At 39.7% G+C, this 26,003-nt stretch overlaps 1 protein-coding gene and 1 pseudogene across 5 annotated transcripts in view; one reads left to right on the forward strand and one right to left on the reverse strand.

Annotated features, from left to right (window-relative positions):
• The window catches only part of OPHN1 (oligophrenin 1), a 287,931-nt gene that overhangs the window by 180,279 nt on the left and 81,649 nt on the right, over positions 1-26,003 (reverse strand). For all 4 annotated transcript variants that reach the window (XM_080909908.1, XM_080909906.1, XM_080909905.1 and 1 more), the window contains one exon: positions 14,343-14,438. In XM_080909908.1, coding sequence (XP_080766034.1) covers positions 14,343-14,438 — 96 coding nt within the window. The remainder of the gene's footprint in view (positions 1-14,342; positions 14,439-26,003) is intronic.
• Positions 8,101-8,492, forward strand: LOC308415778 (DNA-directed RNA polymerases I, II, and III subunit RPABC2-like; annotated as a pseudogene). The gene has a single exon. The product of its transcript is annotated as a DNA-directed RNA polymerases I, II, and III subunit RPABC2-like (transcript).

Below are 26,003 nucleotides of genomic sequence, written 5' to 3' on the forward strand. Positions count from 1 at the left end.
GAGCAAGTCAGTAAACAGCATCCCTCCATGGTCTGCATCAGCTTCTGTCTCCAAGTTCTTGTCCTATTTGACTTCCTGCCCCAACTTCCTTCAATGAAGAACTGCAAATGTGGAAGCATAAGCCAAATAAATAAACCCTTTCCTCTCTACACTGCTTTTTGGTCATGGTGTTTCCTCAAAGCAATAGAAAGTTGGTCCCAGGGACTGGGGTACTGCTGTGATTGGCCTAACCACAAGGAAGAAAAGGAACAGTTTGGAACTTTTGATTAGAAGAGCAATTGGACACTTTAAGCAGGGTTTAATGGGCCAACTTAGTATGTATGGAAGAGAGTGTGGTGCTGAGGATGATTTGAACTATGGGGGCCCAGCTCAAGAAGATTCAGAAAATATTGTTGTTGTAATATTTTGATTTTAAAAAATGGCTGCTTTCTGTTCTTGTCAAAAATATCTACCTGGGGATAGATTGAAGAGTTCTTAACACCGTTGGCAGAGATTTACAGACAACCTAGTATTGACTCTGTTGCTTGGCTATTAGTAGCCTTGCTTAATGAAAATCTAAAATTAAAAGAAGCTAAGCAAGGAAAATACAAAATTTACAATTTGAGGAGAAAGGGAGCACCAGGAAGTATAAACAAATTAAATAAAAGGCTGATGCTAAATTAAATAAAGGGGATGGTGACCTCAGAGCAAGACCCCACCCAGCTAAGCTTCTGAATTATGAATATGAAGTTTAAAAAAGTACAGAGGGGTTAAGGAATCACTTAACGGTGAGTGTGGTGGTATACCTTTTAATCCCAGCCCTCCAGAGGCAGACGTAGGCAGAGTTCAAGGCCAACCTGGTCTACAGAGCAAGTTTCAGGACAGCCAAGCTTAGGCAGAAAAGGAAACTATCAAAAACATAAAGCTAGTAGAGATGTATTTGAACAAGAGGTCCATGTTCTAGCACCAGAAAGCATCAGAACTTGGCAACTTTGGCCACATGGTTCTGGCTTTACAGTCAATGATACAAGAAAGGCATTTTAGGATCTCCTTCCTCACCTAAGAAAAGCCAATAAGGTCATACAAGTGTCAGACATGTGAAATGGAAACTTAGGTGGTCTTTGGAAAGTCTGTTGGATGGTGTTTTGCTGGGGCAGAAATGTGAAGAAACATTTCATTAAAGTGGACACAGGTGAAAAATGCTAAGGCAGATTTGTAAAGGAATGTTTCACTGAAGCAGACACAGGAGAGAGGGTGTTCTGCTAAGTTCATGAAAGGACACCTGGTGTGATGAAGGATTCTTTCCTAATGACACATGTGTATTAGTCTGCCTTACACTGTGTAGCTGAGCTGAATTTGTTGGGACTCCATAGAGAGAAACCACACCAAAAACCTTCTGGCAGTATACTGCAGTTTCTTGCCACTTCCAAAGACTCAGGCTAATTGGATCTGCATGCTGAGGCAAGGGACATGGAGGACACATAATATTTGAAGGGTATAAATAGAGGACTCCATTGAGTGACAGAGGCTGAGCTGGGCTTGGTGGCACAATTAACCATACAACACTTGTAGGTCTCGAGTCTTCACTCATCTTTACTTCCTGAAAGAGGTACAACACGAACTTCTCCTGGTGTTCCTGTAGGTCCCTCCAGCTCACTTGAGCTAAAGTTGAGGCCTGACTGATTCTGCTAGGTCATGTTGCTGCTGTTGCTAACCCGACTACTGAACTGGACTGCAGGTGTATCTGTGAGATGTTTGTGAGTGGATCAAGTTGCCCCTGCCTTATAACCTGTAAACTGAACTGCCAATTTCCAGACAGCACATATGGGAGTTTCTCTGGAGAATCTTTCTAAACAGTTCCACTTCCCCCCACCCCCATATCCTTTCTTTTCCACTACCTCTGGTGGGTGGTGGGCTACAAGGGAGGTTAAAGCATTTAAGAACAATTATTAAAAATAACGTTTGAAAAAAATTAAAGTTGCAGAGGTGTCTCTGCATGAAAGCCTAGAGAGGTGATTGCATGGAGCTATAAGCCTAGATTGCCTTAAAGACCCAAAGGTGTTAGAGATGCCAGAACTGTGGGATACCTGCCAAAGAAAGCTGCTAACAGGGAGTGGAACTAGCCCAAGAGAAAGAAGTTTATTGCAGTCAAAGATGAAAGGGGTTGTAGACCTGAAGAACACTTTGATGCCAGACATGAAGTATAGTGTTTGAAGTTTGCCTAGCTAGTTTTTCAGTCTTGCTTTGGCTATGCTCCTTTTCCTCCATTTTGGAATGGTGATGTGTATATATATATATATATATATATATATACATTCTGTGCCATTGGTTGTTGGAAGTATTTTTATCTGATTTTTTCTTTTAAATTCACAGACGATTACACTTAAGAGATTGTGTGAGTCTCAGGAGAGACTTGGAACTTTGGATGTTTAAAGAGTACTGACACTGTGATAGACTGTGGCCACTTTTGACATGGGATTCAATGTATTTTGCATTATGATATGACTAAAAGCCTATGGGGGAAGGGGAGTGGAATGTGACAATCTGAATGAAAATAGCCTCAGTATGATCACAAAAATGGGCACTATTAGGAGATGTGGCCTTGTTTCAAGAACTATTTCACTGAGAATGGACTTTGAGGTTTCAGAATCTCAAGCTAGTCTCAGTGGTTCACTTTCTCTTCCTGTTGCCTGCCAATCCAGATGTAGAAATCTGGGCTCCTTCTCCAGCACTAGGTAGGCCTATACACTGTGAATATTCCCACCATGACAATGATGGAGTAGGACTCTGAAAATATAGGCCAGCCCCAACTAAATGTCCTTATTAAGAGTTGTCTTGGTCATGGTGCCTCTTCCCAGCAATAAGATACTATAGTGGTACAGCCTTTGTTGAACTGTTCTGTATGTGTTTGAGGGTGTGCTTTCAGCATGTAGCCAGGCAATTTACAATTCTGTTCCAGCCTTCACTTGCTTCTTGATCAGAGACTAAAGCCATCTAAAAGTGGCAGAACAGGGCTTTCTCAGTTCTTTTCTACCTAATACTGGGCATGTACAAAGCTCGACACATGCACATGACCAAGAGTTCCAAAAAGATGCCACAACATTCCTGAGCTATCAAAGGTGCTTTTTCTCCTTTTCTCTTACTATGATTACAGTCCAGAAATTTATTTCCTATTTTTTCTGCTGCATGGAGTAACTGGAATTCTAAACCATCTCCATTAATTATATCCTTTATATATTTATTTTAAAAATTAACAAAATATGTTTTAATCATGTTGCTTCCCCTCCAATTCCTTCCAGATTGTCCCAAGATCCCTACCCACCCAATTTTATTTTTAAATGTTTAGAAAGTAAATACTTGGAGACAAGCAATATCTGCGTCATTTCAAATAAGACAAGTTATAGAAGCCATAACCCTCAGAACTTAGGGAAGTGAAATGTCATTCTGCTTTCTCAAATGGCTATAAAAACCATGGCTTTCACATGTTCTAGGATTATGCAATTAGTTTTCAAAGTTACAGAATTTTTTAAGGCAATAGAAACACTGGAAGATAAAATGCCACGAAGCTCATTGCTGTTCCAAATAAATAGTAACCTATTTTTAAAACTGAATACACTTTATTTGTTGGTGAATTCATTCAAAGTCCTGAGTTAAGAAAAGGTTAATGATAAAAATGTTTCCCAGTGCATTTGCTGCTTTTAGAGTTAATCACATTTTGAAGGTGATTTCTCCACCAGTGTTCCTAAGACATTATCAGTGGGTTTTTGTTTGTTTGGTTTGGTTTTTTGGTTTTTTTTTTAAACACCAAACTGAACCTGGGTTTTATATGTCCTAGACAAGTATACTACCACTGAGTGGGCTACAGAGACTAGCAGAACTGTTTGATTTAGTCCTGAAGAAACTGGAAACAGAAATTGAAACTTGATTGTCCAAGACCACTAGACAAGGGTGACTTTATGACAATGTCACAAAGCTGACTACATTGTCGAAAAGGAGTTGCACTTCACTGCTTATTGTACAGATTTAAGATAATAAAGTGTCACTAGAAACAGCCAAAACATCCATGTCACATCCTTATTTTCTGTCTATTCATTTTATTTGTTCCCTAAATGTGCTCTCCTCCCTCTCTCCTCCCTCCCTCTCCTCTTTATCTCGTTGGGCAATAGGCAATGAAAGATATCCTGATTCTGGTTGAGATAAGTGAAGCCCCTGGAACCTAAGGTGAGATAGCAGGAGTTTCCTAATCTTCTGAAAATTCAGGCCCCTTCACACAGCCCACAGCCCCCTGTAAAGTAGTGTAAGTCACGCCCCAATTTCCTCCTCTACAGGTGAAGATGTGACCACACTGAGGACAAAAGCAGGACCACCTCCAAATATGTAGACAAGCTGCCGAGGGATGATCAGTCTGTTCTTTACTTCCAGATGTAGAACTCTCGGCTCCTCCTGCACCATGCCTGCCTAGATGCTGCCATGCTCTCACCTTGATGATACTGGGCTGAACCTCTGAACGTGTAATCCAGCCCCAATTAAATGTTGTCTTTATAAGACTTGCCTTGCTCATGGTGTTTGTTCACAGCAGTAAAACCCTAAGACAGAAAGCAAGCCTAAAAAGAACCCACACTAAGAGAAAAAGCCTTTAAAGTCAAGGCAGGCACTCAGCATTATTAATGATGGTGAATAACTAAGAAATGATTTTGTATATATACTTAGTTGACTATTTTTATAGCATCATTAAAAGAATATTACAGAAAATTTTATGAACACATTAAAATGTCTATGACATCACGTTATGTGAAAGAAAAAATATAAAAATGTTTAAGTATGACAAACTAAAAAATAGTTTTTCATACATGAAATGGATAGGTAGAGATGTGAGAGATCTGGGAGGAGTTGAGGTAAGTGAAAAATATCAAAATATATTGCAGGAAATTTTGCTGAAACAAGAAAAAATACTCAAAGGTATTTCTTTATTAATCAAGATTAATTAATTTAAAATTTCACTTAACCAAGACAGGAAAAGAAAAGAAGCTATACCAACAGTATGGCGATTCACACACTCAATCCCAGCACTATGAAAGTAAAGGCAGGTATATCTCTATGAGTTCTAGACCAGCATGGTCTATATAATGAGTTCTAGGCTAGCCAAAACTAGATAGTAAGACCCTGTCTCCAAAAATAAAATCCCAGTATGTCTTGTAAGCATTATAAATTGTAGAGCAAAGGTTTTATGGCTGGGTTGGTGTCCTAATTACTGCATTAGAATTCTTGCCTGATCACAGATGGCCAGTTCAGGCTCCTAATCACCCATTGCTAGGAATCTTAGCTAGAGTCCTGATAGATTCCTGGGAGTTTCCTTTGTAGTAAATTTGTATCTCATCCCAGGGATTCCTCCTTCCAATGATTGCAGTTGCTTCTTCCAGAACTCTCTTTATCCTCCCCCAGATACTGCCTTTGGGTGGCAGAAGGACGCACAGGCTGGATAGTCCAAAGATTTAATATTAAAAAATGATTCCTAGTAATATTCTGATATACTCATAGATTGGGGCCTAGTCCAATCATCATAAGAGACACTTTCTCCAGCAGCTGATAGAAACAGATGTAGAAACCACAACCAAACATTATGTGGAATTTAGAGAATCCTGTAGAAGGAGAGGAAGTATTGTAGGAGCCAGGGGTAGGTCAAAGATACAAGAAAATCCACAGAATCAGGCAACCTAAGCTTTATCTTCTTGTTTGTGGGACTCCTCCTAACAGTGGGAGAAGGGGTTATCTGTGATTCTGTTTTCTGCTTTAGGGATTCTTTTCCTCTTACTGGGTTGCCTAGTCAAGCCTTAATAGGAGATATCTAGGCTTACTGTAACTTGATATGCCATGTTTGGTAGATACCAATGCCCTTTTCTGAAGAGAAACAGAAGGAATGAATAAGGAGAGGTGAGGGTGAAAGACCAGGATAAAGCCTGACCCCCTAACAAGTAAAGTAGAAGACCCCTAGCAGGTAGAGTAGAGCCAAAAATGTAACCTAGCCAGCTCTGCAATACTATCCTTCTATTCTAGGAACTGGCTGACCATAAAAGAATTTATGGCCCTAAGGTCAGAGTGACTCTGTTTCAGAAACTGACTGACCATAAAAACATAAAAGTTAAATAACACATCATAAACAATCTTTAGAAACTGGATGTTCCCCTTGCAATTCTTCACTGGTAATTTTCACCTTATAGGCAATCTTGAGAAACCAGGTATTTCCCTTAGGTTTCTTCACTGGTATTTTTGGTATTCTCCAATGATGTACTCCCCGCCCCCAACCCCCAGCCTCCCCCCCCGCCCCCGTTGTGGTTTGTTTTCCTTAAAAACCCTTTCTCTCAGCCACTCAGGGTCAGACTCCTCTACCCCTGCGTGGGATATGAGTCTCAACCCCAGTGCACTGGATCACTAAAAAACCTCGTGTAATAGCAGCAAAGATGGTCTCGTGAGTTCTTGGGGGGTTGTGTTATCCGGAGACTTGACTGAGGGTCTCCCCTCTGCGGGGGTCTTTCAATGGAAAGACTAAGAGGGATAGGACAAGGAAACTGCAATTGGGATGTAAAAAAAATGTGTGTGTGTGTGTGTGTGTGTGTGTGTGTGTGTGTGTTTGAATATGGCTGGCCCAGGAGTCTGGCTTTGTTGAAGGAGGTGTGGCCTTATTGGAAAAAGTGTTTCACTGTTGGGGTGGACTTTGAGACTCTCTTGCTAACTGCCTGAGGACAGTCTTCTTCTGTTTGCCTTCAAAGCAAGATGTAGAACTCTCAGCTCCTCCAGCTCCATGCCTGCCTAAATGGTGACATGCTTCCCACCATGATAAAGGACTGGAACTCAGAACCTGAAAGCCAACCCCAATAAAATGTTGTCCTTTATAAGAGTTGCCTTGGTTGTGGTATCTCTTCACAGCAATGAAAACCATGAGACAATATCCTAATACAGCAAACTAGACACAGTAAGACATGCCTATAATCTCAGCATTTGGAGTGCTAAGTCTGGGGATTGTGAATCTGAGGCCAGCCTTAATGGTATAGTAGGAACTTATCAATAAGTTAGAAGGGAAGAATGGAAGAGGAGCTATGGCTAGCTTTACTCCTCTCACTAATCATTTTCAAAAGAAGATGACTGAATAAAATGTCATTCCAAGAATAAAATCAGAGGCCAGGAGATAGTGGCTAATCAGTAAAGAAGACTTCCTGCTCCTTCAGAGGGCTGGACTTCAGTTCTCAGTACCCCACACACACCCCACGTATAGTGGCTCAGCTAACAACTGCCCTTGATTCTAGTTCCAAGGGTTGGCCACCATCTTCTGGTCTCTTGGAACAACCCTGCCAAGTATTCCCCTCAACATATATTTTTTTAAAATTAAAATATATTGTTTGAAAAACTAGAACCCAGTGGCTCCACTCAGGGCTGTAGCAAAAATTTAAGCCACAGATGAAACATATAGACTTTTATGAGGGGCTCTAAAGTTTAAGATTAAAAAAAAAAAAAAAAAAAAAAAAAAAAAACCACGGGTGGTGGTGAACACTGGTAATCTCAGCATCTGGGTGGCAGAAGCAAGAGCACCATCCTAATCAACTACAGTGAGTTCAAAGCTTGTCTTCCCTGTGTGAAAACCTGTCTTAAAAACAAAAATAGCCCTAAAAGCATTTCCTCTTATGGTCTGGATTAGGTTACTCTCTGGATTATTTTTAGACTGGGTTTCCATGCAAGCAGTTCTAATAGTCTACACTAAAACTGGTCAAAATAGCTTTAACAGGACTTGCAGCATGTCTCTCTCTCTCTCTCTCCCTCTCTCCCTCTTGTGTGTGTGTGTGTATGTATGTATGTCTTACATCTCTTCTTTTTGGAAATAGGACCTATGAACTACAGACTATCCTCAAAATAGCTATGTAGATAGACAATGATAACATTAAACTTCTTGGTCTCTATCTCACAGGTACCAGGATTAAACCACTACATTTCTAATTTATTTTTTATTATTTTTTTATTTTCCTTCCTTTGAAAGTGGCACACTTAGCAAACCACACGTGGTGCTGGGAGGGGCTGAAGCACATGTTTCTCTGCTCTGCGCCCTGGACCCGCCAGTGCAGAGAAGGCATCATGTCAGACAATGAGGACAATTTTGATGGTGATGACTTTGATGACATGGAAGAGAACGAAGGGCTTGACGACTTGGAAAATGCTGAGGAGAAGGGTTAGGAAAATGTTGAGATTCTCCCGTCTGGTGAACAACTGCAGGCCAACCAGAAGTATATCACCACTCCAGACATGACCAAGTATGAGCGAGGCCAAGTGCTGGACATTCCGGCTCTCCAGATCACAATGTGTGGCCAAGTAATAGTGGAGCTGGAAGGGGAGACAGACCCTTTGCTCATCGTCATGAAGGAACTCAAGGCCAGGAAGATCCCCCCATCATTATTCAGTTACCTGCCAGATGCGAGCTATCAGTCTGCCAGGTGCCATTTCTATGCCCACTTTATACATGTAAATAACAAAAGTCACCCTTCCCACAAAAAGAAAGTGGCCCACTTTCCTGTCTGTATGTTTTGTGACTTTTTGTTGAAAGTTGCCTTTAGCTTCTCTTCCTCACTTTCTTTTGCTATTGCTACTTATTGTTTATCACTGCAGGTAATCTTTCAGCCAAAGATCAGCATGTGATAAAAACATACACTTTTAGATCTTGTCTGGATGAACCTGAGTTCCACCACCCCCCCCCCGGCATAATAACTTACTGTAACATTTCCCCCATATTTGCTGTCTTTCTTTTTTAAATCTTCTACAGGGTTTGTAGTTCTCTCGGTCTCATATTTAAGGAAAGCAATGGTTGTAGGTTCACCTCTAAGATCCACCATTTCACTAATCCTGAGTCATTGGCTAGGTTTCCAGAATCAGGCACAATAAATGTCCTTCTTGTTTAGCCAGCCTTAAGTCCAATCAGAAAGATGTTGGTTACTGCCAAGATATGCATGACACTACTGCATCCTTAGGGTTATTGTGCATGCTGATCTTTGCTGTGGTCCATAGGCATCATAGGTAGGAAGAACTATTGATCCTACTATTTCCTCTTTAGGAAGCTAGCATGGTACCTTTACGGTACCATGATGAGGCTGAAGTTCCAGCTCAAAGCCTCTGGGCCCTTTGTCTAAAGTACATAGTACATAGTGTCTTAAGCAATAGGACTTAACATCTCTGAGAGGAGCTCCAGTGACCTAAATTTAGGTGATGGTCTGGTCTAATAGATATCTGCTGCTTCTAATCAGAAGTGTAGAGGTGGATAGCTATTGTCAAATGTCCCTGAATAGTTGAAAGCCCTCCTCCTCAAAAGTAACTTCTTTAAGATTTAAAGGTCTGGGAACATTTTTATTTTATTTATTTCCTTTTTCTATTTGGGGTAGCATCCATTAAAAACTAAACCACTGGAGAAAGGAGGAAGGATCTGGAAGCAGTTAATGAGTAATGCAGGGTAAGATGATCAAAATACACTGTATGCATGTGTAAAATTTTCATAGAATATAAATATACTTTACTCCATCTATTTTAGCATGCCTATTGTTTTTGTCCTTATATGGATTCAAAATATAAATAGCTGTTTTCTTTGAACTTGGGTGGACGGAAGACACTAAGGAACCAAGAAAGTACAATTTAAAAGAGCCTGTCATGGGGCTCTGAATGCCTACTGATATTATCCTTTCTGTGGAAATCAGAGCTGTTAGTACTACAACCAAGATTTTTATTCTTTTGGACTAGGACCATGAGACTATGAATCAATAAGATTCCCAGATGATTCTAATGCAGAGCTATTTTAGAAATGACAAGCCAGATATTATTTCAGGTGCCAGGTGGCACGGACATTTGTATGAATCCACAGATTCCTTGTTATTGGGGAAATACAATTTTAAGCCAATATATTTTTCCACACATCAGGTTCTCCAAAATTTCTAACAGGATCAATAAGACTTCTCAGTTATTGATCAGCAACTACATGCTAGACACCAAGCTAAATGATTTGCTGATCAGCATGGATTTCTTCTACAAAACCTTATGAGGTAGAGTATACTCTATATTCACAGAAGAGAATCATGGAAAGTCAACATGTTAAAGTCCCATTGCTGACATCCCACAGCTAATAAAAAAAAGTCAAATGTGAAACAGACACAGGACTCCAAAAACCTTGGCTTCTTTGATGGTTAATCTGTTCGATTTTATAGGATTAAAAAAATGCAAGAGAGAAGCTTCAGAACATACTTGGAAAGTATTAACTAGATTAGGTTAGAGTCTCTTAAGAATATCTGTGAGGGATTATCAAGATTAGAAAAACTGTGTTGGAAGACCCACTCTAAACATGGACAGCACCATTGCATGGGTTTGGGTCCTAGACTTAAAGAAGAACTTGAACTTTTTACTTATGTTCATTTATTTCTGCTTCCTGTGGATATGATGTGAGCTGGTGTCTCAAGCACCCCACCGTGATGAACTGGACTGTCAAATGGTGAGAGATCAAACCTTCTTGTCAAGTGTTTTGTCATGGCAACGAGAAAAGTGACTAAAACATCTAATGAGCCACAATAGCCAAGAAAAGGCCAATACAAAATGAAGGTTCAAATGTATTCTATAAACAAACTTACAAATACTCTGATCTGCATGGATAATTTATTTTTTCCTCATAACTTTGAGGTATATTATACAAACAACTTCTAGAAATAAATGTCCTTCTTTGGCCTTACACTTTCCCCACTGAACACAGACTGTTCAGCGTAATACCTAAAGCTGAACACCAAGCAATACTGCAGGGAAGTCTTGGGTTGTATGAGCTCTAGAATCATTTCCATCGCTCTTACTGTCCTGGTTACTTTACTATCACTGTATAAGACACCATGACCAAGGCAACTTATACAAGAAAATGTCTACTTGGGGCTTACAATTCCAGAGGGTCAGTCTCTAACCATCATGGTGGGGAGCTGACAGTAAATAAGCAGACATGGTACTGAAACAGTAGCTGAGAGATTACATTTGATCTACAAGTATGAGAGAAGGAGGGAGGGACAGACAGACAGAGGGAGGGAGGCAGAAAGAGACAGAACTAACTGGCAACTGACAATGGTGAACTTTTGAACCCTCAAATCCAACCTCCAAGTGCCACACCTCCTCCAATAAGGCCACATTTCCTTCTCTTTTCTCAAACATTTCCACCAACTGAGAACCAAGAATTTTTATACATGAGCCCAAGGGGGGGGTCATTCTCAGTCAGACCACAACACCCAGGTAACTGCTACTGACTATGAGCAAATGTACATAACTCATTATTGGAGATTTGGGCCCTCTGGATATTCAATGTAAAATCTAACATTCTAAGTCTATATTCCATTCTAACTAGACTTGTGAAAATATTCCCAGTAAAACAGAGGATGTACAATTTAAGGCTAGTAGGACATAGCACACATTGCTATACCAGTTTCTAGAGCAAAATAGACCCCAGAATTTGTCTCAAATCCATCAAACTGTATCAGTCCCAGATGCTGAAGCATTGTCACTTCCTCCTCAAACTCTCAAACTGCCAAAAATCTCAGCTTAGAAAATGACAAACGCAAAAAAAAAAAAAAAAAAAACAGTGACTACAATAAGCCAATAAATTCTTAAAATCAGTCTCCTGCCTCCTTTAATCAAATCTAATCCACTGAGTCATCATCTCTGTAATGATGTCCAACTCGTGGTCTGCAGGCTTTAAGTACCCCCAGGATAGCTATGATTCAAGCCCAAACACAAAATTGTGAACTTGCTTAATTTTTTTCAATTCAATTGTGCATTTTGTAAGTGACAATGTTGAATTACAATGTAAAAACAGTTGAGCATATCTGCTACAGCAACAGTCAAATGGTATCTAGGAAGTTTCTAGAGTTGTCAGGCATACCATAGCCTAGTAAAAGAGCTATCGTAAATGAAATCAAGATATCACAGCCAAAAGCTATCAGGGAGACCACAGATGCCCGAAGAAACACTGCAGTGCCAGAAGTCCCTTTTTCTTTACCAGTAAGTCATGCTACATGCATATGCCCTTTTTCTTATACAGTATTAGTTAACATTGATCATGATGTTCAGAAAAGTAAGGGCAGAAACAGCAATAGTGAACCATTCCCAGCTCTGTTCATTGGTGTTGATGTTAATGGGCATAGTGCCAAGTCATCTTAACAGAAGAGAATCACATGTCATATTCATCCAACTCTAATAAATAATAGAAAAATAAATTGGATTGATATTAAAAATAATTTTTATACTGCTAACATTTATTTAGGAATTGTGCACACCTTCCTTCAATTTCTCATCCTCACTGTCATGGTTAATCTTCACTATCAACTTGATAAGATTTAGAATTGCCTAGTAGGCACATCTGGACTTGACTGAGTTTCCAAAGAGGGTCACCTGAGGATAGAAGCCCCAACTCCAAGTATGTACAGCAACATCCAGTGGTCTAGTGTCCTGGCCTAAATAAAAATGAGGAATGCAGAAAGCCAAATGAGCACAAGTAAAGTAGAAATTTCTGGTTTCTTTGGAAACCATGTTTTGCTGGGGCAGACAGATGAAAGGATATTTAGTGGAAGCAGACATGGTTGAAAGGATGTTTTGTTGAAGCAGACACAGGTACATGCCGACGGGATCCTGATAGAGCTGTTTCCTGATTGGCTCTGCCAGAGCATGACAAATACAGAGGCAGATGCTCACAGCCAACCACTGACCTGAGAACAGGGTCCCCAGTGGAGGAATTACAGAAAGAATTGAAGGAGCCGAAGGGGTTTGCAATCCCATAAGACAGTACCAACCAACCAGAGCCCCCAGGAATTAAACCACCATCCAAAGAGTACTCATGGCTCTAGCTGCATATTTAGCAGAGGATGGCTTTGTCTGACATAAATGAGAGGAGAAGCCCTTGGTCTTGCCAAGGCTCAATGCCCCAGTGTAGGAGAATCAGGGCAGGGAGGCAGGAAGGGGTGGGTGGGTTGAACACCCTCATAGAAGCAGGGGGAAGGGGGCTGTATAGGGGATATGAAGGGGAAACTGAGAAAGAGGATAACATTTGAATGTAAATTTAAAATAATAAAAATTTAAAGAAATGGAAGTATATATTCAAAAGTTAATATACCAGTATATCCACTATGCTGCTAACTATGCATGGATAGTTAATTGTATCCTTTATATATTAATATATCATTCAAATTGGCTGCAATAAGATTTTATAATAATGTTTTGTGTTTTAATCCTGGGGAATATAAAACTGCACACATCATGTCTTTTCAATTAACAGTGTATCACTCATACAGCTTATGGTTCAGTGTTCTCATACTCCCTTTGCATAAATACAGAATCTCACTATGTAGCCTTTGCTGCCCAGGAGCTCACTGTATAGACCAAGCTTACATTGAACACAAAGAACTCCATGTGCTTCTGGATGGTGGAATTAAGGGAATGCACCACGATGACGAACCTAGCAAATACTTTATACCAAACTCAACTCAAGAGCCAAGCAAACTCTTTCAATCTATTCAGAAAGTACAGTAAAAGATCTTAAAATTTAAGAGCTATTGGTCCCTATTACTACTATCCAAAGCTGCCCTGCCAAACAAAACACCCATTAGATAAAGTGTGCCTATGTCCCAATATCACATACAAAAAGAGATAGGGAAATGCATTTGATACAAGAGCCATAGTTTGCTGGTCCTTATTTAACTTTCATCAGAATAAAAACCACAAAGGTCCTTCTACTTCCACTGTTCAATTTCCTCTGCAATGACTTCCAGAAAAAGAGATTAACCCTCTTTTGCAGAAGAATGAGACTCCAAGAAGGGAAATACATTGTCCAACATCACATGGCTAAGATGATTTAAAGGATACCCCAGAACTCCCAGAGACTAAAACACTAATCAATGAGCACACATGGGGAGACCCATGGCTCCAGGTGCATATGTAGCAAAGGATGGCATTGTCTGGCATTAATGGAAGAAGAGGCCCTTGGTCCAGTGAAGGCTCAATGCCCCCAGGAGGGAGTAGGTAGGGGGTGTACCTTCATAGAAGCAAGGGGAGGGGCAGAAGGAATGGGATAAGGGGTTCCAAAGAAGAAACTTGGAAAGGAGATAACATTTAAAATGTAAATTTAATAAAGCCAATAAAAGGAAAGAAAAAAAATGAGATGTTTTCTTAACACTATTAAGCAGTCATCCAGGGCCTTGCATTAGACCAGAAGAGATAAGTAGATAGATTCCTATGCTGCTTTTTTAACCAGAATGGAAGGAAGTTAGATGGGGATTGATGGCTTTTAAAAACTGTATGGCCACATGCTCCGGAAGACTTACCAATATTAATCTCATCATCGGTCAGTGTGTCTCCAATGAAATCAAACTGAAATGACTGGAGTGTCTGAGAAAATTTCTGAACTGCAGAAGAGTAATCTGCAAAGGAAAGTAGAGATGGTCAGCACTGCTATCCTCTCAGCAAGTCCCTCCTCCCAATTACAGCACACAAGGGAAACACGAAGGGACATTGCATAGCTGCTGCTGCTTGTGCAAGAACAGTAAGGATTTTAAACAGTATGAAGAGAAGAGTCTGAACAAACGGGACAGCCATGGAAAGGAATCTTACACACTTTAGCACCGTTACTTTCATCCTGATCCCTTTCCTCCTTGTCTTGAAACAACTTAATTGAACTCTCCATTATGCACAACATGCTAATATTTTCTTATCTTGCATACAACAATATAAGTAATCATCCTACAGAAAAACCCAATTAGATCTATTTTATACATGTGAAACTCAGAATTCAAGGCTTATCTAAGAAAGCTGGATATAGAAGTCAAGTGCTCCACCTGCCTTTCCACTGTCCATTCCATGACAACATAGATACTACCTGGGTATTTTACACAGTCATCAGATGGAGGCCTGAAATAGAATACTGTCAAGCAGAATTCACAGTGTATTTTTTAGCTGAAATTAATTTTTATTGGATGTTTATGTATTTACATTTTAAATGTTATTCCTTTTTTTCCCCTCTCCCATCCCTCCTCCCCTGCTTCTATTTATGAAGGGTTCAAACCCCAAAAAAGCAATGAATTTTGAAAATATGTAAGTGTGATTACATGATTAGATGAATACTTTGATTTTGTTAATGACTTTCAATTTGCATTTGTAAATAGCCAATGCTAGCAAAAAAGTCACAAAAAAATTCACATCAGTATACACTTTAGAGAAATTATTTTGGCCAATTTTTAAAATGTTACCTTCAGCAAGTTGTTCAACAAACCTCTTGACACTTGCTACTCCAAGAGTGAATTACAGATTTGTCACAATGCATCCCCTAGGAGCTTGAAGAAAGTACACATGGCCATGCCCCACCTCTAGATCTAATAAATCCGAATTTTCTATTTAATACAATACCTAGGGAATCCATATGTTCTTGGAATTTTGAGAACAACTGTCTTACCAACTAAGCCACATTGGGACATCTTAGAGGACAAGCTCAAACTTTTCCTTACTCCCTGGTTACATTGTCCTCCACATGCCCCCTCTTCACATCTATAGAATATGTGGGCTAAAGGAACCTTGGAGGCTGTCATGCGCTCACAACATCAGCCTGTTAACAAAGGGAGCTACCAGTGTGAGACTTACAGTGGTCCAGGGATGGATAGTAGGAAAGCACAGATCCCAACTGGGAGGGACTTGAAATAAGTGGCAAGGTGGTAGACAAGCTGTTGACAGTGGGCAGATGCTATGGCCAAGGCAGAATCAAGCTTGCGGAAAAAGAGGCTAAAGATTCAGACTCTGTGTCTCAATGCCTGATATTTCTGATTGGTATATTCAAACCCATCTTCCTCTAAAAATATTTTTTTCCACTACTACCTTAAAACTGTGTTGTTCACATTGGTCAGCTTTTAGCTTTGCCCCATGGCACACATGGTACACTAGATGCCTTGCTTTTACCATTCAGTTATCAAAAAAGGGGGTTAAGAATATTTCACCTTATAAGTTCTTTTTGATGTCTGTTTTTATTGTTGTATTTTTACGTATTCACTTTACATCCCTATCAGTCACCCCCTCCCACAATCCTTCCCCACACTCTCCATTCCCCCTTCTCCTCTGAAAGGGTGGAGGCCCTCCTCGGTATCCCCCACCCTGGCACATCAACTCCCTTCCCTTGGCAGTTTACTACTGCCGGTTCTCCTCCTCTGTCCTGGGGTTTTTCTGTACCCCAAAATCCCACACAAACACAACTCTACTGCCCAATAGCTTTTCATACAGGTTTATATATTCAACTCTCAATCCACAAATCCTCACATAACAAGATTGCATCAAATAGATAAAGATACAAACTACCCTTCTATATGAGATATTAGAACTGTAAAATCCTTAATGTTCATAGCTTTTAACACCAATAAACCCCACCTGGGTCCAGCTGGTCCTTGGGAACCTCCACATAGCCATGACCTCTAACCTCTATCCTCTGACCTCCTCAGAGCTCTCAGCCCTCTCTACTTCCCTCTCCCAGCCCAGTCACTGGCTTTCCTTTATTTTACTAATTAAAAAGGGAAGGTTCACTTATAGTCACCTGACTAGGCAGCCCTTCTTAGGGAAGTCAAATTAACATTAAAATACAAACAGCTTCAGGACAATCTACAAGTCCCCAAGCACCAACCACTGTTTGTGGGTATTTACCCGAGTCAGCAGCTGGATGGAGCCTCTCAGCAGGCAACAGGCTCCTGTCTGCAAGCACTATCATTAATAGTCTCAGGGATTGGAGCTTGTCCATGGGATGGGTCTCAAGTGGGGCCAGTTACTGTTTGGCCATTCCTTCAGTCTCTACTCTATGTACCATCCCTGCATTTCTTGTAGACAGAATTAATTTTGAGTTGAAAGTTTTGTGGGTGGTTTGGTACCCCTATAGTACCAGTGATGTGATAAGAAGGTATATTCTTTTGTGTTTGGTTGAAATATTCTCTCTCTCTCTCTCTCTCTCTCTATCTATCTATCTCTCTCTCTCTCTATACACACACACACACACACATATACAGATAGATAGATAGATAGATAGATAGATAGATAGATGTTAGATCCATTTGACTCATAATGTCTTTTGTTATTTCTGTTTAAAGTTTGTCTGGATGACCTGTCAATTGGTTTGAGTAGGGTCTTAAAAGTCTCCCACTGGTAATAATGTTCTGTTAAGCTTTATTATTTCTCATTGAAATATCACCACATTTATCAACCAAAGTTATAGCAAGAATTACGTTTCTGTGGTAGGTAACAAAGTTGTAGGAAGAAGACTATTTTTAACTGGATTACTTCTACCACCATTGAACTTTCATAAACATTATTTAAAACTATAGCATGTCCCCATCCCCAGAGGATCATTCAGATCAGCAAGGAAGGGGGACAAGCTGCAATGTAACTCCCTAGACAGCCTGTCATGTTTAATTTCTCTCCACATTGTGTGTGATGTTTCAAAGGATTATGAAAATGAGATGGAGTCACAAAATGATGTTTTAACAGTAGCTAATTGAGCTGTTTTATCTTCAGAAGTCATGTCAATATCAACTACCAGAAATGTAAGTTGTGTAAATTATCAGGAAACCTATACTACTGTTTTAGTGTTAATAATTCTGGAGGAGAAGCTAAACATAATGTAACAAGTAAAAATAAAGTCTTCACTACTTTTTAATGATAAAAAAAGTCTCCCACTGTTAATGGGGTTCAATGTGTGATTTTAAGCTTTAAGAATGTTTCTTTTTGAAATGTGGGTGCCCCTGTATTTAGGGCATAGATGTTCAAATTCAGATTATCATCTTGGAAGCTTTTCCTTTGATGAATATGAACTGTTCTTCCCAGTCTCTTTTGATCAAGTTTGGTTTATTTCATTAGATATCAAAACACTCCATCTTTCTTCCTGGGTCCCTTTGTTTGAAAAAAAATTTCCAGCCCTTTACTCCTGTATCCTATATTGGTGATCTTGAATCTGTTGTTCCTGTTCTCTTCCCTAGGTTTTCCATCTCCAGGATTCCCCTCAGTTAGTGTTTTCTTTATTGATTCTATATACACTTTCAGAACATGAAGAGTTTTATTTCCTTTACCTCTTTAATTGTATTTTCCTGTATGTCTTTAAAGAGGAAACAAATAAATCCCTTAAAGACCACACTTGTTTGATTATATCTTTCCCTTATTTCTTCAAGAGATTTATTAATTTCCTCTTTAAAGGCTTCTACCATGTTTTAAAGATTGGATTTAAGGTCATTTTCTCTCTGGATGTCTTTGCTGCCTGGAAGTTCTGTTGTAGTGGGTATTTGAGAAAGGACCTCTGAAGGGTATCCTTGGGCTATATGGTTCCTGATAAGCAGGTCTGTATGGTTCAGGATCCACAGGTCTGACGAAGGTGGGTAGAGAGGTGGTGAGAGAATCTTGGTGTTTTAGTCTCTAGCTTACAGAGAGTTAAATCCAATTTATATATGATAAATCACAAAGAACCGCTCCCAATCCAGATAGCCCTCTTCGAATTTTTAAAAAGTATATCCATAAACGATTATGGTGCTTTCTTCCTATTTTTTTCCTAAATTTTTAAATGCTACAGACTTACATGAAATCAGGGAGAGCCTCCTTCTATTTCATCTCCTCTATCTATCCTGGAACAATATGCTCCTTTCCTATCTTCCCTGGAACCTGCAGGGAACTCTCAGCACATATGTCAGGCCAAGGGCCTGGCTCTTTCTCATTAGCTTTCAGTTGTTCAGACTAACTGACACAAATCTGGAGCCCCACCTCTCCTCTCCCCAGCATAGAACAAGAGATTACTTTAGTTTACATTACTACAAACAACAGGACCTTCAGCATTGTGTAGCTTGTTTTTAAATCCTTTCTCTTCTGCTTCAGGTGCTTATCATCTGTAAAACAGAAAAGGTTATAAGGGAACTAGCCTCTCTTAAAGTAGAGAACTCATCTGTATGTGTACTACAGACAAGGTAAAAAGAAAACTAATATATTTCTAGGGATAATCCCTGCCTTTCCTCCTAGACAAAGGGAGCAAGTTAAACCCTCAAATGCTTAGGAAAGCAATTCAAGTCTTTTTATCAAACTTTGAAGCTTTTCTATGAATTAAAAAAGGTCCATTAAAATTCCTTATATAGTGTTTAAGGTCAAAGACCAACAATTACAAGGACTGGCTAAACTGTATGTGTAACTAAAGTTCATTAATCAGACTGATATATCTAAGTGGTCCTCTGGGAGTTCAATAACATTACTTGGAGGTCTATACTGATGGACTTATAAGGTTTAAATATGAAATATCTTGCATCTTGTCCTCCAGGTCAACTAGATCCCAGGAGACTGAGAAGCATCTTTTAAAATGTCTGTAACCATGGGGAATCACCCATTTTCTTGTTCAGGGAGGCCATAGAGGTCCTATCTGGTGAATTCTAACCAATGTCCAGTCTACAAAAAAGAAGGTCAACAAATTTTCTTTCATGTCTCCAAGTAAAACAATGGTCAAGTAAGGCCTTGTTTTATCCTGACATAGACTAACTGGTTTAAAAAAAAAAAAGAATAAAGGAGCTAGAGATTCCATGTCATCCAAAGTGACCCCTGAGGATCAGTAGACCAATTTTTCAGCTGGCCTTAACAGTTAATAAATGTAATTAAGTTTTACAACCTACATCACTTAAAATACTCAGCATAACCAAATAACCAGGATTAAAGTTATCATTATGATTCTTTAATAGTCCAAAGGTTACATTCCTCAGACATTATTTATCACTAGTGAATCTCATATAACTTCAGTATGTTCTTGAACATCCTAATCCTTGGGACATTGATGTATAATCCCATTACAAAAAGAGCCTGATGGAATTCCATTTCTTCTTCAATGAGATGCTATCTCTGACTTTTTTTTACAAAGCTTCTTTTTTCACCTTTTGACTTTTCTTTTATTGGACATCTTCTTTACTTACATTTCAAATGTTATCCCCTTTCCATGTTTTCCCTCCAGAATCCCCCTATCCCATCTCCCCACCTCCTGCCTCTATGAGGCTGTTGCTCCCTCACCTACCCACCTATTCCCTCCCACCTCCCTGCACCCTGGCATTCTCCTATACTGGGACACTACAGGTTTAGTCCCTGGGAGCTCTTGGGGGGGGGGCTCTGGCTGGTTGATACTGTTGTTCTTCCTATGGGATTGCAAGCCCCTTCAGCTCCTTCAGTTTGTTCCTTACACAGGAGTCTAATGTAACGAACAGGGCTCTAGTGTACAGGTCAGCAAGCTAGAGAATTACATTTCACTTTACTAAACAAAATATGTTATTCTGTCAAGGTATTTTCCTCATTAATTTTATCTCTTAATTTTCCAAAAATACTATAATAAAGAGGATCAGATGTCTAACTTCATAACTTATGCCTGCCAATAAAAGATGCCTTAAGCTCTTTAGAGCCAAACTAATAATAGCCTTGCATTTTGTGATGGGCAATGGTGACCAAATAATAATAATCAGCCTTGCTATTATCTATGACAAAGCCTAGTTTTAATATGGTTTTCTTTTCTGTTGTCTTCCTAGAAAAATGCTGAAACTTTCCCAAATATTTTAACTAAGATCTAAGCAAACATTATAGTAGTACCAACAGTCTGGATTTTTGTTTGTTACAGCTACTCCCCCACTCACACAGTACACTCTAAGCTTGCACCCTGACATCACATGGCTGCCTTATGTCTGTATCTTTGCTATCTGTTAGAATTAATCATGCATGACCTATTACATAAACTTTCCTCTGAGAGACTATCTGCTGCTCCTTCTATATCACCCCCTTTGACAACTTGGAAGCAATTAGGTTGGTCTGCACCCCAAACTTCCTAACAGAAGTTAGAGTGACTTTCTGAGCGATGGGATTGAGGGACTAGGAGTTAGATTCTATGATGAGCACTCAGCTAGGAAAAAAAGCCATGACTAGGTAATAAAAATGGTGAACTTCCAAGATAGCTGACTGAGCCAAAAGCCTACTGAATTAAAACAAAAGCCTGGTGGGGTTTTCTCCTGCAAGTAGGGTACCCTGCTACTAATGGACAGGCTGATGAACACAAGGCCAAACAGATGCCATCAGTCATCCTGGCTTTGTTCAAAGTGATCCACCTTACATTATAGTGTAAAGACCTAGCCCTGGCTAAATTCAGTAGCATACACCTCTAATCCCTGCACTCAGGATGCAGAAGCAGGCAAATCTCTAAGTTCAAGGCTACAGAGAGAGTTTCAGGACAGCCAAGGCTACAATGCAGTGAGACCCTCTCTCAAAATAAAATTAGGACCAGAAGAGAGACCGGAGTTTTGGGACTCCAAAGAGCCCTCTGTCAACTTGCTGGATGTGTCTTTGCTTACCTCAGATTGCTAACTCATCATTCCCTGTCCTGGTGTTGGTCTAGCTTACACTGCTCTTAAACTTTCACTTCACCTAGAAAGATACTGGGGGACCCTTGAAAAAGTATGAGGGCTTTCTCAATGAGATATAATGCTCATGCTTTGGTAAAATTTTGTAAAACTCAGTCCTCCCCAACATTTGCTCTAGGAACTTTAAGCCTACTTCACGAAGCCTCCTAATGTATTCATAGATCTCCCTTCCCAATGTCCAGTGTTGTCAGTTCTCTCCAGTTCTACCAATGCAACCTTTCCATGACCACCTTTGATGACTCTCTGAGCCACATTATCCCAGATGACCCTCCTGGCACTATCTACTTAACTGGTCTTCCCATTTTCCATCTGACTGAATTGTCTGCTAGTTCCCAGTATTGTTGAAGATGAAGAGAAACTTCCCTGCTCTAGGGAAATCCTTTAACATGGCCACCACCTTCCCTATTCACAGTTAAACTGGCTGTTATTTGTCAGGTCCTCCTTGACATCAATACCTTTTAGCTGGCGAATGGGCCAGGCCATCCAACTCATTCTTCCTGCGCAACTCTGGGCATTAGTTCAGGACTTAGACTAGGAACAGTAGGAGGGGGGGTTATTTGCATCACTTATCCTGTCTAACCAGCTCTCAGAAATTTCGGATCAGCTTGACACCAATTAGGGATCAACTAGATCCTCTGGTCAAAGTGATACACCAAAATTGAAGAGGGCCAGATCTCTTGATTGCTGTAAAGGGAACAAACTCTGCCCTCCTCCATCACAATGCTGCTTCTATACCAACAAATCTAGGCTAATTAAAGAATAGTGTCCAAAAACTTAGGAACCAGGCTCAGAAAATTCAACAAGCTCCTCCTCCTGGCTTACCCCTAATTCTATCCCCCCTTCTTACTGGACCCTATGTTTTACCCTGTCTTTTCAACATTTTATAGAAGTTCTTCCTGGATCAAATCACTGCCATTACTCATAGAGAACACAATAAAAATAATATTTCTTCTGTAGTCACTGCAGACTCCAAACTCTAAAACAATACCCACTCCGCCAGCAAGAAGAAGCCAGACAGAAAATTACACCCTCTGTTCTTTATATGTGCAGGGTCTGGAATAAAGAAAATCCTCTCCCCAAAAGTATGGCCATAAAAACAGGCCAAAGTTCTCAAAGAGATTTGTCCACCATGAAGTTGGAGAAAGCAGCCAACCCCCGAAATTGCGTGCCCTGGAGCCTGGAGATTACAAAACCAGACAATCTGACTTTCCCCCCACCCTGCAGTTTCAAAATTCAGTTTATACCAAAAGCAGCTTCTGGGTTTGGCAAAGGCAGTTTCTGCCTGCTCACTGCTCTTAACTATAAAATCTGATTCTCAGAACCTGCATGGTGGGCACACTGTCCCTTTCCCAGGAGGTTTTAGGGGTACCAACCTCTTAGACTAATAAAAATGTACTCTCACTATTTAAGGACAACCTGAGTCTTTGGCATTTCATTTCTTTCTACTGGCTCATTTCTTATCACATCTCTTGTGAATACTCAACTAAAGGCTTTACTTGAGCATTGTTTAGTCAAGGAAAAAATGAAATCTCATTTGTGGTACACACAAAATTTATCCTAAGAAATGCATCATCTTCATGTTTTGTAGCATCACAACTGCAATAACTGTTTGAACCAATAGCTCAGAAGCCACTAAAGTGGGACCAAAATAGGCCTAGAGGTTTCAAGTCCTAACTCTAAGGTGTTTTCTCTATTTATCCAGTTTGATAGATCCTGAGAGCTTCATTGCCTGGCTTGAAGTTAATTCTGCCTAAAAGGCAGTATGGATAGTGCTAAAAACAATCAGCCACAATTATTTTAAATTATAGTAGCATGAAGCAGCTTAGCAAATTGGTTTAGGAGTGCAATCAAAACATTTGGCTAAAAAAATGGAGAATAACCAAGTAGAAAATTGCATGTTCACATGTTGTTTTGAAAAGCCCCAAGCTTTTACTAGAAATATTGCAAGATAATTTTGAATTCAAATGGGCACATTCCTTGAGATTTGTGAATGCCCAAGATAGACTTGAGTAGATACTGATCAACCATGACTGACTAACCATGCACAAGCCAAAAGAAAAGCATAAGGTAAGCTAACATCAAATTATAAACTGTCTAGTTGAGCACTAAAAACATATTCAAGAACACATAAGGCATGCTGCAGCCAACATCAAGAAGTACATTAGTATAAATTATTTAATGAAATTGCTGCCCAAACATTAGAAGGCCAGTGAACTAACTTCTTAATGACTTCAGTAGGTTCACAAAAGAATACCCATTTTATAGAATTTCTAAATCTGAAATGTCAAACAAGCAAACAGTGAACACTAACAGAAAACTCTGGAGAGTAAGAAATGATTTAATTTTATGAATGGACAAGTATTATCTTAAAAATACTTTCAAACGAGTTTATTTTTATCCTATGCATATGAATGTTTTTTGTGCATATATGTCTATCCACTATGTGAGTTGCCTGTTGAGGATTAGCTATCTGATCCCCAGGAAAGGTAGTCATAGTTGACTGTGAGATGGCACATTGATAATAGGAACTGTACCCTAGAATTTCAAGTGGAACCTTCTCCTGTAGAAGAGCAATGAGTGCTCTTAAATGCAGCCATCTTTCTAACCCCTGTGTACTTAATTTTACTTTGTAAAATATGCCTTACACACACACACACACACACACACACACACACACACACACACCCCAGAGGACAACTTTCCAGAGTCACTTCTCTCCCTTCTACCATAGTAGGCCCAATGTTCAAAACAATTTTTTATATAAAACTGTGCCTGTCGTTCAATCACTTGGGAGGTACTAGGGAGAAGAACTTGTAATTCAATGCTAACCTTGGCTACATAGCCAGTTGAAGGACAGCCTGGGCCACATGAGATCCTGTCTTTTCCCTTCTTTTAAAAAGTAAACAAAACAGGACAGAAGTTATGGCTCAGTGATTAAAGGTACTTACTGCTGGATCCACCCCCATGGCAGAACAGTTGCTGTCCTCCCTTTCTGCCTCTATTCCCTTGAAACTGTGCAGAAATCTCTAAGATGCAGTCTTCCATACCCCATCATTGTGTTACCCACCAATACCCAGATGTACTCTCTACTTAGGACCTCTGACGCTGCCAACCTGAAAACAAGTAGGTAATCTTTACTCTCCTTGCTGCCCTCCATTTGAAATTCCCTAGTCTCATCTACAGTCCTGGAGCAGAGTCCACCTCTGGGAGATTCTACCTAATCACAAGGCCTCTCTCAGTCCCAGCCCCACTACAAGACCATCGGCATTCCTTTCTATTGGTCCTCAATACTTAAAAACACATTCTATCTGGACCTTGAGAGGCCACACCTACAAAGGACTCAGAAGCACTCCCTACCAGGCAAGCCATAGCCACTAGGCTTTCCTAAGATCCAGAGATGGCACCAGAAATGAAGGAACTTAACCCCCACCCAAGGAAGAACTGATAACACTGAAAATCACAATCACAATTGTCTCAAACCCAGATGCCTAGATACCAGCACAAAAACACAATCACGAGCACACAACACAATATGACTCCACCAAAACCCAGCACCACTACTACAATAGGCACCGAGAAATTCAATATCTGAAACACAGAACAAGGACTTCACAATAGATACTATGAATATGTTCAGTGATGTAAAAGAAGATATAAATGGGTCCATTAAGGAAGTCTGTGAATGAAATTATGAAAACATGAAAATAGAAATAAAACCACTAGAAGGCTTGATGCCCCAGAATAGGGGAATAGAAATAGAAACACTAAAGAAAATCCCAACTGATGTAGAACTGGGAATGAAAACTTCACAAAGTCAAACAAAGACCTCAGAGATAAGTCTTACAGACAGAAAATTTCAAGCACAAAAGATATGATAAAATAAATATATACCTCAGTCAAAGAAAATAGTGAATCTAAGCAAATTCAGAAACATCAGGAAATCTGGGACACTATGAAAGATGAAATCTACAAAAATAATGGGAAAAGAAAAGAAGAAACCCAGGTTAGAATTACAGAAAACAAAAAACAGAAGAAAACTTTGAAAACCTATAAAGAATGGCATACCTGGGGATGCCCCACTCTCTCAGAGACAACTGGGGGAGGGACTGTGAGAAGGGACCAGGAGGTAGGACAGTGTTTGGGATATAAACAACAAAAAAAAGAAACACATTTGAAAACACGATCCATCCTTCTATTGTATCCAAGAACCACACTTTACATCATCACCACAGGGTAAAAGGATGGAAAAATATGTCAAACAAATGGACCCAAGAAGTAAGCAGAGTAGCCATTTTTATTATCTGACAAAAATAGACTTCAAAACAAAACCAATCAGAAGAGACAGGGAAGGACACTACATATTCAACAGAAAAATCCAAAGGGACAATGCATTTTTTAACATCTATGCACCAAACACCAGGGCACCCAAATTTGTTAAAAAAAAAAAGTTTGCATTTTAAATCATACATTGACCCTCATACACTGATATTGGGCACCTTCAATACCCCAATCTCACCAATAAACATATTATCAAGACTAAAACTAAAG

This window comes from Micromys minutus (assembly GCF_963924665.1).
Source record: "Micromys minutus genome assembly, chromosome: X".
Taxonomy (NCBI): domain Eukaryota; kingdom Metazoa; phylum Chordata; class Mammalia; order Rodentia; family Muridae; genus Micromys; species Micromys minutus.